General features: G+C 35.9%; 1 protein-coding gene across 2 annotated transcripts in view; it reads right to left on the bottom strand.

Moving 5' to 3' along the window:
* Positions 1–13,370, bottom strand: part of C6 (complement C6) — a 73,000-nt gene that overhangs the window by 23,377 nt on the left and 36,253 nt on the right. For both annotated transcript variants that reach the window (XM_074208505.1, XM_074208506.1), the window contains exons 7-10: positions 12,472–12,712; positions 11,189–11,311; positions 3,251–3,417; positions 443–668 (exon numbers count right to left, since the gene is read on the bottom strand). In XM_074208505.1, coding sequence (XP_074064606.1) covers positions 443–668; positions 3,251–3,417; positions 11,189–11,311; positions 12,472–12,712 — 757 coding nt within the window. The remainder of the gene's footprint in view (positions 1–442; positions 669–3,250; positions 3,418–11,188; positions 11,312–12,471; positions 12,713–13,370) is intronic.

Below are 13,370 nucleotides of genomic sequence, written 5' to 3'. Positions count from 1 at the left end.
TTCCTTTAAAAAATCAGTTTCCCTTTTCTATTACTTAAGGAGCCAAGTGCAGCTTACTAGCTTTCTAACCCTGGGCAAGTCATATATGCATTGTCAGCCATTCTTCTTCAGTTTTCCCTACTGTAAAATGGAGATAATAACAGCACATTCTTACCAGAACTTTTGTGAGAATCAAATGAGATAATCTGGCACTTAATAAAATCTTGGACCCTTCCTTCTCTCCATCCCCGTCCTGCAAATGCAGTCTGTTCTAGAAGCATGATGTTTCTAGAACCAAATTTGTGATTTTTATGGATGAGCAACAAAATTCTAGATACATTTATGCTACTTTCAAAACTGTTTCTTGAGAGGGATTTTACACAGGATGGGGCTGTTTTCAATAGACTGTATTGAAAGCTGTTTTAGAAAGAACCTAACAGTTTCACAATACTCTGATACCTACTGGATGTGTAGTCTGGAGCACGATTTTCACAGTGTTCCCCATAGGTACCACTCTGGCACACACAGAGGCACTCGGTTCCTATAAGTGTGGCCCGGCCATTGTTGGGACATGGGGCGCATTTGCAAGGATCAAATTTTTCAGCGTATTCACGAAGAGCTTTCTTGAGATTTTTCCGTTTTGTTACAGCACAGGGAATGTTTTTCACCAAGTCCAAGATAGAGGCCAGCTAAGAGAATATCACAAAGAAGAATAATCAGTCACTCAATCAAGCAATACGAATTTATTAAATTCTTGCTGTATATGGAGAATTTTAAACTAACCACTCAGAATGCAAAGAAAGGTTAAAAGAAAGTCCCTTCTCTGGAGGTGCCATTCGAATGGAAAAAAAAAAAAACATAATCACATAAATAGATGCATACAAAATACACAGTAAATGGAAGGTTATACTGGAGGGAACAAGTCTGACAGCTAAGATAACTCGGAAAAGTCCGTGTAAGGATTAATTGAGTTAATTCTTCAAGGAAGCCAGGGACTCTTGGTTGGTTTGATTTTTTTCCCCAGGCAATGGGAAGTTAAGTGACTTGTCCAAGGTCACACAGCTAGGTAATTATCAATTGTATTGATTTTGGATTTGAACTCAGGTCCTCCTGACCCCAGGGCTGGTGCTCTATAGCTGCCCCATGAGAGGTAAGGAAGGTAAAACATTCCAACCAAGAGGCATTGACAGTAAAAAAGCAGAGGCTAGAGATTGGAATTAGAGAAGATCAGCATGTTTGGATTGTAGTGTACACGGAGGGGAATAAAACAGATGAAGGTTGAAAAGGAAGGAAAAAACCAACTTGTGAAGAGCTTTAACTGACAGACAATTGACTTCATGTTTGATTCTGAAAGCAGTAGGACTCCAAGATAGTCCTGCTCTTCATTTCCCACTCGTTTTCATTCCTTTAGTCTTCTCTATCATGGGGAAGGGGGGAGATACCTTCCCTATTCCTTAGTCACCATCTTTTTTTTTAATGTTGTGTTCCCTCATTGAATTGTAAACTCCTTGAGGATAGGAACTACCTTACATTTCTAAAGTATCACCAGGATTATTAGTGTCTGTGGTATAGTACTTATTAAGTGGTTATTGATTGACTGATGGTACTTTAGTAAAATAATTTAGCAATAATAGCAAAATCACTTTTGGCTAGATATTCTATCACTATAGAATACAAGAGAAAAGTTGGAAAAATTTTGTACTTAAAAGGGATGACATAGTATGTCATTCAGGTCTTGTAATTCTGCAGTAAAGTCCTCCATGTGTGTGAATGTGGAAAATTTATCTTCCCATCTTTGTGAGATGGAGTCTCTCTCTCTGTCTTTTTTCCCCACCTGTTTCATTCTCTCCTATTTTCTCTCTCTCTCTTCTCTCTCTCTTCTCTTCTCTTCTCTTCTCTTCTCTTCTCTTCTCTTCTCTTCTCTTCTCTTCTCTTCTCTTCTCTTCTCTTCTCTCTCTCTCTCTCTCTCTCTCTCTCTCTCTCTCTCTCTCTCTCTCATATTGGTTTTGGTTTCTCTAAGGTGTGCCATCTTATGCCCATTCCACCCTCTTATTGTTGTTCCATTGGGAAGTGATAGTCTCTAAATGATTCTATGTCAATAGTATTTTGCAATTCTCAGAAGCAACTCTACAAAAGACAGTATGGATGACAGTACCTGAACATAATAGGTACCTAATAAAATTGCAAATTGACTAATATCCCTTTCTTAAGAATAGGCAATCAACAAAATAAAATAATAAGCACTAGTGTTTGCTGAAAATTTAACAATGACTCTTTTTAGTCATATAGTTTAAACTGATACCATCAGTTCTTCACTTTCATCTCTAAATAATCATATGTTTATGGGCATTTTGGTGAACATGAGATCCTCTATCAATCCTTCATGGAATTTTAATATTCAATCAGTCAATAGTCAATAAGGATTTATTAAAAACTTTCTCTAATAGGCATGGCGCTAAGTGCGTAAATAGTAAAGTGGATTGGGATGGTAGAAACAAAATGACACAGGTACTGGAGTTTGAGGACCTAGGTTTAAACTTATCCATGACACTATATGTACCATTAAGAGGCAGTTAGATGGCTCAGTGGAGCTGGGCCTGGAGTCAGGAAGAACTGAGTTCAAATCCACCCTGAGAGACTCATTAACTGTGTGAACCTAGGCAAATTACTTATCTGTTTGCCTTAATCCACTGAAAAAGGAAATGGCAAACTATACTTCTTCTACAGGTCATATCAGTAAAGTCAGTGTGTGGGACCAAATCGTCTCATAGAGATCCACTCTGTGATCTAATGATCCCTCCTAATCAATGAAACCAAGAATTTTAAACCAATGACCCTGGAGACATTTCCCCCCACACTCAGTCATCCATGAATACAAAGGAAGCATCACCAAACAAAAAAAGACTTATTACAAAAATATAGAAATTAGATGGTATACCTAGGGTGATAGCAAGTAATATTTGTACAGGTTTGAGCTTTCTTATGCAACAACTTTCCACTACTGGATATTCAAACATAATTGAGGCATGCCCTGAATTCTAAATTATGTTAGTCATTAGTTACTTGTTTGGCTAACAAAAGCGATATAATTTCAATTCTATGTCTGAGGGAAAAAGAATATTCTATAACTGCACTAAAGAGAAAGAGATATTTGTTTTTATTGAGTTGGGGAAAGGCAAGGAGAATGGGAAATGGATTATAGGAAGTTTTTTTTTTATTTGTTTGAAAATGATTGCCACTGATGACCATTAAATCATCTTTTAAGTTTTACCTCAAAATCAACAACAGCAGGGTTTTCCTTCACAGATTGTAGCCACTCAGTAAATACAGTTTCTTCTGGAGAGGCCCCTTTTTTCTCCCATGCCAAAGCTGCAGCATATTCACTTCTTCCTCCTTGGACCAGAGATAGGGATTTTTCAGCTCCTTGCAAAAATGAACCTGTGGAGAAATTTCAATGAGATTGTCCCTTCAAATTTATTTCAGCTTTGCACTTTAAAAATAAAATCTGCCTATTTACATGCTGGGAGACTAATAGTAGAGATCATTCAAGGCTAGGGGTCATCATTTAAATATGCTGAATTCATCCTCAGTGTATCACAGATGAAAGGTGAAGAGTACTTTATTTTCAAGAAAACTTACTCTGTGATTTCTAACCTCTACTCTTAATTTGTAGCCTCATATCACAGGGTGTAATACTACTCAAATGATGTAAATAATAACAATGTTCTAGCATCAAAGTTTGGGTTAAGATGGAAAAGAAAATATTCTCAAGCCTAAAAAAAAGAGTCAAGAAACTATTTATCTAAAAGGATAACTAATTGAAATTAAAAAGCTTAATTTTGTTTGAACTTTAAAAAAAATCTATTTTTATGGACAGTTTTTGACTGTACAGTCAGTATTTTATTTTCTCCCAATTACATGTCAAGACAATTTTTGGTAGTCATTTTATAAGATTTTTGAGTTCCAATCCTTTCTTCCCATCCCCTCTTCCTAAAATGGTAGGCAATTTAATATAGGTTACACATGGTGCTATGATATAGAACATATTTCCATATTAGTAACAGTTGTAAAAGACGAAACAGATCAAAAAGAAAAAAAAATAAAAAAATAAAAAAGGATGCTTCGATCTGAATTTAAAGCTTATCAGTTCTTTAACTGGATGTGGATATCATGTTGCTTAGTGATCCTTTTGTACTTACCTTGAATTATTGTGTTGCTGAAAAGAGCTGAGACATTCATAGCTGTTCATCACACAGTGTTGCTGATACTGTGAATGGTGTTTTCCTGGTTCTGCTCATTTCATTTTCCATCAGTTCACCCAAGTCTTATCTGCTTATTCATCATTTCTAATTGTACAATAGTATTCCAACACATTCATATATAATAGCTGTTTTCAGTCATTCCTTAATTGATGGACATTCTCTCAATGTTCAATATTTTGCCATCATGAAAAGAGCTTCTATAAATATTTTTGTACATCTCTCCCCTCCTCTTTTAATCAACTTTTTTGGAATACAAAGCATGAGGCAAAGCCAAATCATTTCATGAACCATTTGAACCCTCCCCTCATTGTAGCCAAAACTTTAAGCAAAGCATATCTCTTCATGATGTTTTCATGTCTAGTTCCTCTAAGACTCTATAGTACTTCAATCATAGCCCTACAGTCCTCTGCAACAAAATTATAAGGTACATTCTCCTCCACTGACTCTTTAGCACCCCAACCATGGTAATAAAATCTTCATAAACTAAAGTATGGATTAAGATAAAATCACTCCCCAATATTTTTATGTCCAATCCAATTTATAGTATAATCTTATACTATGCCCCTATTGTACTATAAATCTCTAATTATCTAGTTAAGTAAAGTCACTTCTTATTTAATTAGGTATAGAGCCTCTAAGTATGCTAAGTACTAGGCACCCCTGAAGGTCTCTCTTAAGAACTTTAGCATCAATTATAAGACCTGGGAAACCTTGGCATAAGACCACTTACCAAAGGGCGCCCTCAAAAGAGAATGTACTGAACAATACGAGCAAGGAAAAATTAAAGTAGCTCAAAGGAAGTGTGAGATATATAAATTTAGAATAAACACCTCAGGTGTTCATCTGAACTATTTATGCTTGATTTGTGGTAGAGCATTCTGAACTCTTATTGATTGGATGAGCCACAGTCAGATGTACTGTATTTTGTCTCAAATATAATGATATCATGTTGGTCTTAGAAAATGAAGGACAAAAACTAAATATAATATCTTCATCTATTTTGAACCTTTAACTATCCTAAGAGAAATACAATTCTCAAGAGTTACAAGTGAAATCTTCCCTTAAAGTATTGTATGTAATTTAATGTTCTTGGATAATATACGAGCTTCTTCTCCTTTCTGTTTAGTTTTTTTATGTATTTCTGAGACTTTTCCTTGAGGATTGAATTTTCTATTCAGTTCTGTCTCTTTTGTAGGAAAATTCGGAAGTCCTTCATTTCATTAAACATTCATCTTTTCTCCTGGCAGAATATGCTGTATTTTAGAGGGTGGTACATTCTTGGTTTTAATCCAAGGTTCTTTGCCCTCTGAAATACCATATTCCAGGCCCTCCAGTCCTTTAATGTCAAAGCTGATAAGTCCTATGTAATTCTGATTGTAATTCCTTTGCATTTAAATTGCTTCTCTTTGGCTGATTGCAGTATTTTCTCCTTTATTTGAGGATTCTGGAATTTGGCTATGATAGACCTTGGAGTTTTTATTTTGGGATCTCTTTCTGGAAGTGTTCTATGTATTTTTTCAAAGGCTATTTTATCTTCTTGGTCTAGTATTTTTGGACAGTCATCCCTGATAATTTCCTAAAAGATATTTTACAGATTCTTTTTTTTTATCCAGACTTCTGATAGACCAATAATTCATAAATTATCGCTTCCAGATCTATTTTCCAGGTACTTTATGTTTTCTTCAAAATTTTCAACCTTTTGGCTTTGATGGAATTTTGATGTCTCATAGATTCATTAGATTCTATTTGTCCAATTCTAATTTTCAGGGTTTTAATTTTTTTTTTTTTTGAGTTTTTGCAAGGCAGTGGGGTTAAGTGGCTTGTCCAAGGTCACACAGTTAGGTCATTATTAAATGCCTGAGGCTGGATTTGAACTCAGTTACTCCTGACTCCAGGGCCAGTGCTCTATACACTGTGCCACCTAGCCACCCCAGGGTTTAAATTTCTTCAGATAGCTTTTGTGTTTCCTTTTTCAGTTGGTTAATTTTACTTTTTGCTGAGTTGCATTCTTTTGCTAGTTAGTTGATTTTTTTTTAACTTTTAAAGGAATTGATTTCTTTGGTCAATTTTTCATAATTTTCCTACATGGCTTTCATTTCTTTTTCCCATTTTTCTTCTTCCTCTCTTCTTTGGTTTTTAAATTCTTTTTTAAGCCCTTCTATGAGGTTTTGGATTTGAATTCAATTCATAGACTCCTTTGAGACTCCCCATGTGGGAAATTTGTCATTGCTTTCTTTTTCTGAGGTGGTATTTTTTTTTATCATCTCTATCTGCAGAGTAGCTTTCTATGTTAGTGCTCTTTTAGCTTTTTGGGGTTTTTTTTTGCTCATTTTGATTGTTTGAGCTTTGCTCCTGGGCATTAGGAATATAGACCTAAACTTTTTATGCTGGGGCTGGGGTCTGATCCCTGGCTTACTCCTGGTCAAGATATTACTTTTGAAGCTCAGGTGTTTCCTATGCAGTGGTAATGAGCTTTTCATTCTGTTTCACGTGAATTAATTTATCCTAATCTACCTTTCTCTTTCTTTTGCACCCAGTATACTCATCTTTTTCATCCCTTTGTTGTTCATGTCATTCCCTCAAATTCATGCTCATATGAATATACTCATACTCTCTGTTTATGCATATTCTTTGTAGTTTTATTATTATTGGCAAACATGTTAAGAATTACAAGTATCAACTTCCCATGTAAGAATGTAACAATGTGGTCCCATTGATTCTCTTATGTTTTCTTTTTCTTTTTTTCTCTTTTTAGGTTTTTCTTGGGTCTTGATATCGGAGATCAAATTTTTTGTTGAATTCTTGTCTTCTCCTTATGAAAGCTTGAAATCCTTCTGTTTCATTGAATGACCATTTCCTCCCCCCCCCCCCCGAAGTATTATGTTTAATTTAGCCAGGTAGGTGATTTTTGGTTATGGTCCTAGGTCCTTTGCCATGTTCCATGACCTCTGATCCTTTAATGTTGTATAATCCTGATTTTGGCTCCATTGATATTTGAAGTACTTTTTTTTCTGTCTACTTCCTGTATTTTTTCCCCCTTCATCTAATGGTTCCATAATTTGGCTATAATATTTCTTAGAGTTTTTATTATGGGATATCAGGAAAGTTTTCTTTGTTAATGTCTTGAAAGATGCTGTCCAGGTTCTGCTTTGATTTTTGTTTTCAAGTAGTCTAATGATTCTAACATTGTCTCTGTTGGATGTTTTTCAAGTCAATCATTTTCATCTTTACATATTTTACATTTTCTTCTAATTTTTTATTCTTTTGATTTTGTTTGATTGATTCTTAAAATCTCATATACTCATTAGCTTCTATTTGCTTCTAACTTTTGAGGTGTTTTATATTAGTTTTTACTTTCTTTTCCATTTGGCCAGTTGTACTTTTTTAAGAAGTTATTTTCTTCAGTTGATTTTTGTATCTCCTTTTCCAGTTGACCAATTCTATTTTTTTAAGCAGTTGCTTTTTTTTTTGAATCTGTGGACTCTTTTTTCATAACTCTCTTGCATCTCTCCTATTTTCCCCCTTCCCCCCTCTCCTAAGTTTTCCTTCTACCTCTCTTATATGATTTTTAAGCTCCCTTTTAAGCTCTTCATGAATTTTTTCTGACCTTGGGAGTGCTACTCTATTTTGGGAGACAAGGCAGGTTTTCTCATAGGTGTTTTGACATTGTTGTTTTCTTTTTTTTCATTGTTGTCTTCTTTCCACTTTGTTTCTTAATCTTCCCTGTCACCATAATAGCTTTTTATGGTCATATTCTTTGTTGTTTTATTTTTCTGTTTGCTCTTTTTTTCTTTCTTTCTTTTCTTTCTTTTAAATTTGAGCTGTGCTTCTGGTGTGGAAGGGGCACTGTCTCAGGCTTCTTGTGTGCTGCAGACCATGGCTATTAATTTTGCACTGTTATTTCCCTAAGGTCCAAGATGGACCCCTGTTTCTGGTGCTGTACTGTAGGAATAGGGTGGGAGAGACTGGGAGAGACTGCTGGGAGCTGTAGGGGTCTACAAGCCTAGCTGGTGTTAACAGGTTTCCTAGTCTTGGTGTCTGTCATGTACCAGGGCTAGGAGAGGTATTTCTGCATTTGCGTGGGTCTACATTGAAGTATACAACTGTTTCCTCTCTGGTGGCTGCTGTTTTGTCCAGGGCTATGCTGAAGCATATAAGGCTTATGGTGTTTTTGTTTGTCTGTTTCACCACAATGGAACTCAGAATCCTCTGCTAATTGGCAAAGTGGGGCTTGCTGTTAGCTTTCTAGGATACTTTTTATCCTGGACTGCGTTTCCTTATCTTGCCTATCTTCCAAGTTTCTTGGGTTAAAAGTTTGTTTACTCCATCTTTTTACTAGTTCTATTATTCCAAAATTTATTCAGGCATCATTTTATGGTTGTTTGGAGGTAAATATGGGAGAGTTATGGAATTTACTGCTTATTCCATTTTCTAGCCTCTCAGAGGTCCAAGGGACTAATTTAAACAACATTTATTTAGATGAAAGGGAAGTTTGATCTAAAGTAAAATGTCTTGAGTTCAAATACTGACTCTGTCACTGTTACCTGTGTAACCTTTATCATTCATGTGCAAAATGAGGAGTTATGCCATAAAGACCTTAAAGGTCTCTTCCACTTATGTCTATATTCCTATGTTCATATGACAATTCCTCTAATGATAGTGTTGACTCCTGCCTTTGGATTCCCTCAGAATCAATGGCTGGGAATTCTACTCCCATCAGCCAACTTAGCTTTATCTTGATCATGAGATTCAACTTGTCCCCTAGAAAGAGAAAATAAAGCTTAACAGAGCCATGGACTTGATGACTTACTTTCAAGTAAGCCTAGAAGACCCTGTACTAAGATTTCAGTATTTCATCTCTCTTGCTTTATTTTCTGTGAATAACTCATTCAAAGCTCCATTTTCCTAGTCATTCAGATCCTATCTTAGTTGATCTGCTGGTTCCTTCTTTTCCAAGCTACTTTGTATTTAACCACTTTGCATTTATTTTTTCTTATATTTATTCTGTATATGTTTATATACATATTCTGTCTCCCCTATTAGACCATAACCTTCTTAAAATGAAATACTGATTACTTTTTCTACTCTACTTCCATCTACTGTCCTGCTTGGTTTCAACTCTATGAAACAAAATTCCCCTCCCAAGATAAGCTCATCCTTTCTAAGCTCACCATCTTGTTGCTTAGCTAATGCCTTGATTGATTCCATTTCTCCCAGCTTTCTCTCTCCATTGTTTGATAAACTGGAGATTGATGCATCAAACTCCTGCCAATGTCTTCCTTTATAGAGAGTAGATCTGCTGCCTGCCTTGTTTCAAATCAATGGAATAAGATACCCCCTGTGCTGGAAGGCCCCTGGTGGTTCATTTCCCCTTGCTATCTCCCACCTCACAGGCTTTTCTGCCTTCATTTGTATGTTGTCTTCCCCTTTAGACTGTAAGCTCTTTAAGGGCAGGGTCTGTCTTTTATTATTATTATTATTAATTGTACAATGTACAATACAGTGTATTAATTATATAATAGCACAATGCTTGGCACATGGTAAGGACTTAATAAACTTGGTTCATTGATTGCTTGATTAATGTCCAAGTTCCTTTGCTGATGGGGTTGTACTTTGTTAACTCCTGTTCACATCCTTCAAGTGATCTATGTCCTGTGATGGAAACTCTATTCTTTGCCTAAATATCTATTCCTGGAAATTGAATATCTATGTTCCTAGATGTCTAATTATTGAAGGATACTTTGATTCCATGTTCTGTGTGATTAGATAACTGCCTGTGCATATAATCACAGAAACTGAAATATGAAAGGGACCTCATAGGTCATCCAATCCAACCCATACATGAATGGATGGTCCTTTTTGACATCTTTACAAGCAGTCTTACTATCTCTATTTGAAGACCTCTAGTAACAAACCTTGCTGAGCATGACTTCCTACCCACCTCCAATGGTATATATCTCTTCTGCTGTTCCCTGCCTCTCTAACTGCATAGTCACTCATTTTCTAGTGTCATATTAACTTAATATCAACTACCCGCTTGCCTGCCTACATTTGAGTATTACTGTCATAGAAATGGTCTTCAGTCACCCGATCTACCCCATTTAAGATCTATTCTGCATTAAAGCACAAGTCCTTGTTAACAACATTGAAAGATAAATTCTTAATCTCTAATATTACCTCAATGACACTTATCCTGGTAGTAACCTGGTAAAGAAGGGGTAGCTAATGTAGTTAATAACTGGGAGATTTAATCTGGTCCTTGGTGATCCTGTGTAAATCTCAGCCATGATTTCTCATCTCTTGTCTTAAAACAGCCTATAGCAATGAAACTAAACCCTGGAATGAAGGAATGGAATAGCATAAGTTAGCCCAGCTATATGAAAGATGCCAACAGGCTAGAACTGCATGTTGAAATTAGTAAGATAGGACTTAATAAAGGGAAATACAAAATCTTACCCATGAAATTAAAAAAATCAACTTTATGAATTCATGATAGGTGAGGCATAAAGCATGACCAGATAGTAGGTCATTTGGGAAAAGAAAATCTGGAATTTTTAATGGATTGCAAATTGAATATGAGTCAATAGCAGCATATGATAGCAAAAGAGTCAGGGCTACCTTAGGCTATATTGAGAGAATCTGAAAACTAAGCAGTGTTTACTTTCAGAAAAAGGACAATGATATTCCTGTTGTATAAGCCTAAATGGGTCAGACCACATGCTGGGTAAGGATTGTGGGTGAGTTATGAATACCACATTTCGGGAAGCCACCTTAATAAGTTAGAAAGTGTTCAGAGGAAGACAAACAGAATGCTGAGGATCTCAAGATTATGTGATTTGAGGGTAGACTGAAGTAACTAGGAATGTCTAACCTAGAAGAGAGAAAGCTAACAGGAGAAATGACTGAATACAATCAGATCTTTTTTTACCAAGGGAGTTTACCATTACCTTCATAACGTTCTAACATCTTGTTTGTGGTGCACCTGGTCTCTACTTTCTTTTTCTTGAAGAACAGCCTACGCTTAACAGTCTCAATGTAGACACAGTGTTGGGATTCTTCTTCTGTTAAACCTATATAATAGGACACACAAGCAGAACAAACCTGAGAATAATCCTTCCAGAGAATGAAGAATCTCACTTCCTTTTTCATTTCCCATAGGGGGTGAGACAAGAACTAGTCTGCTTTCATGCCCACCTGGTACTTTTAGAGATAATGAAAATTTTCTCTAGGCTGAATGTAATCCAGATTTACCTTGGAAATACATTATTCTTGGGAGGGGGACATGTTAAAGATCCCATTCTTTGTATCATTTATTGTCTAGTGACTTTGTTGTCTGTAGTTATAACAATAGAGGGCCATATAAAAGAAGATGCTGATTTGATTTGATTTATTATTTACTTATTTCTCTTAAACATGAGCACATTAAAATCCTTCTAAAATAGAGGTTTTGGTTACTGTAGTATCATTTAGCTGAAATTATAGCATTTTGGGATGACTCCTCTGACCAAAAGTTTTCCCATCTATAAAATAGTTTTATTAGATTGTCTCTAGGGTTCATTACAGTTCTGATATTTAACATTCATGCTTCTGTGATGAGAAGATTCAACAATGCTGCTACAAAAACCCAGCAAAGAGATTTTCTGTTGATATATGAATCTATGAATCTAAGATAATTTCCACCTCCATACTTTTAAATTGTAATGGGATTTAATTGGATGATTAAAAGTTATTATATATAGGTGAGACTAGTATAGTAAAATACAATGTTGGTCCTGCAATCAGGAAGATCTAGACTTAAATCTTGCTTCTGACACTTACTAGAGTTTTGACCCTGAGCAAGTCACTTAATGTCAAATGTGTCGCAGTTTCCTCTCTAAAGGATTTACCTATCAAGTCATGGAGGGTGAGTTTCATTGGTGGAAGGAAGGCCAAAGAAAGAATTCTATGGTTCCTTAGGAGAGACCAAGAAATCGAATTGCTTTTTTGTATTGATTGTAATCCAAGCATTTTTAAATTTCTATTTACCACCACTCAAGCCTGATTGTAAATATGAGATGAGTTATAGATATTTGTAAGTTGTTTCACTTTCCAGGTCTCAGCTTTCTCACTCAGAAAATTAAGGGTTGGACTAGATAATTCCAGAGATTCTTCTGTAACATAAATCCTTTATTTTTAGATCCCTTCACCTCTGAGTACCTTACAATGATGATAGGGGGAAAAGGGACCTCACCTGAGTTCTTCAATTCTTCCCGGCTATATTGATAGAGGAGGTCATAGGTACCTCCCATGGAACCAGAAGTGAAATAATGAGTCCCAAAGTCATCAAATAAGCGACTGTATAAGGCATAATTATACTGGAGAGGCAGATGGTTAAGTGCCTTAACAAAAACATCTGAAAGTTGCAGTTCTTTCGGTTTCATTGTAAAGTTGAGAACAGAAATAACTTTATGGACCCGAATAAAACTGGAATCCTAAAGAAAAAGCAGAAAAACATAGGAATGATGTAGGCTGAAGGCAGTCACTTACAGGATTTCCATGGACTATATTCGTCTTTATTCCCTCAGTCACATTGACTCTCGCTAAGTCCTAGAGCAAACTTTGTTCTATATAGCATTTATTGTGCATACAAAATTCTAAATAATCTCATACTGAAGGTACATCCCTCTTCTATGGTGCTCAGGGCATTTCATTAGGTTGATGATGGCAGTTTGGGGATTTGGTTGGGATCTGTGGAAAATATGCCTGTTCTTGTAGGTTTATGCAAGAAGAACCAGAGCTCAAAAGCATTGAACAACCAGGATGCTCCAGCAAATCACGGTGAGAGTGGGAATGAAATCCTTTTTTTTCTTATTATCCTTTGCACATAAAATCCTAGATTGAGAGCTGAAAGTAATGTCAGAGACTATCTAGCTTCCTCATTTTACAGATGAGAACATTGAAGCCCAGAGAGATTACTCTCATGTGTATTTACTCATGTTTGCCTTTGACACTTGCTAGAGTTTTGAGCCTTGGAAGGTCTTGCCCATAATTTGCCTGAGATCAGACAGGTGGAAAATGACAGAACCCAGATTTAAAAATTGACTGAAATTCCCTGATTCGAAAAGCAGAATTCTTGTTTCCCCATTTGTT

Source organism: Macrotis lagotis, chromosome X (genome assembly GCF_037893015.1).
Source record: "Macrotis lagotis isolate mMagLag1 chromosome X, bilby.v1.9.chrom.fasta, whole genome shotgun sequence".
Lineage (NCBI taxonomy): Eukaryota > Metazoa > Chordata > Mammalia > Peramelemorphia > Peramelidae > Macrotis > Macrotis lagotis.
Note: the sequence above shows the minus strand (reverse complement) of the source record. Positions and strands in the feature narration are given on the sequence as shown.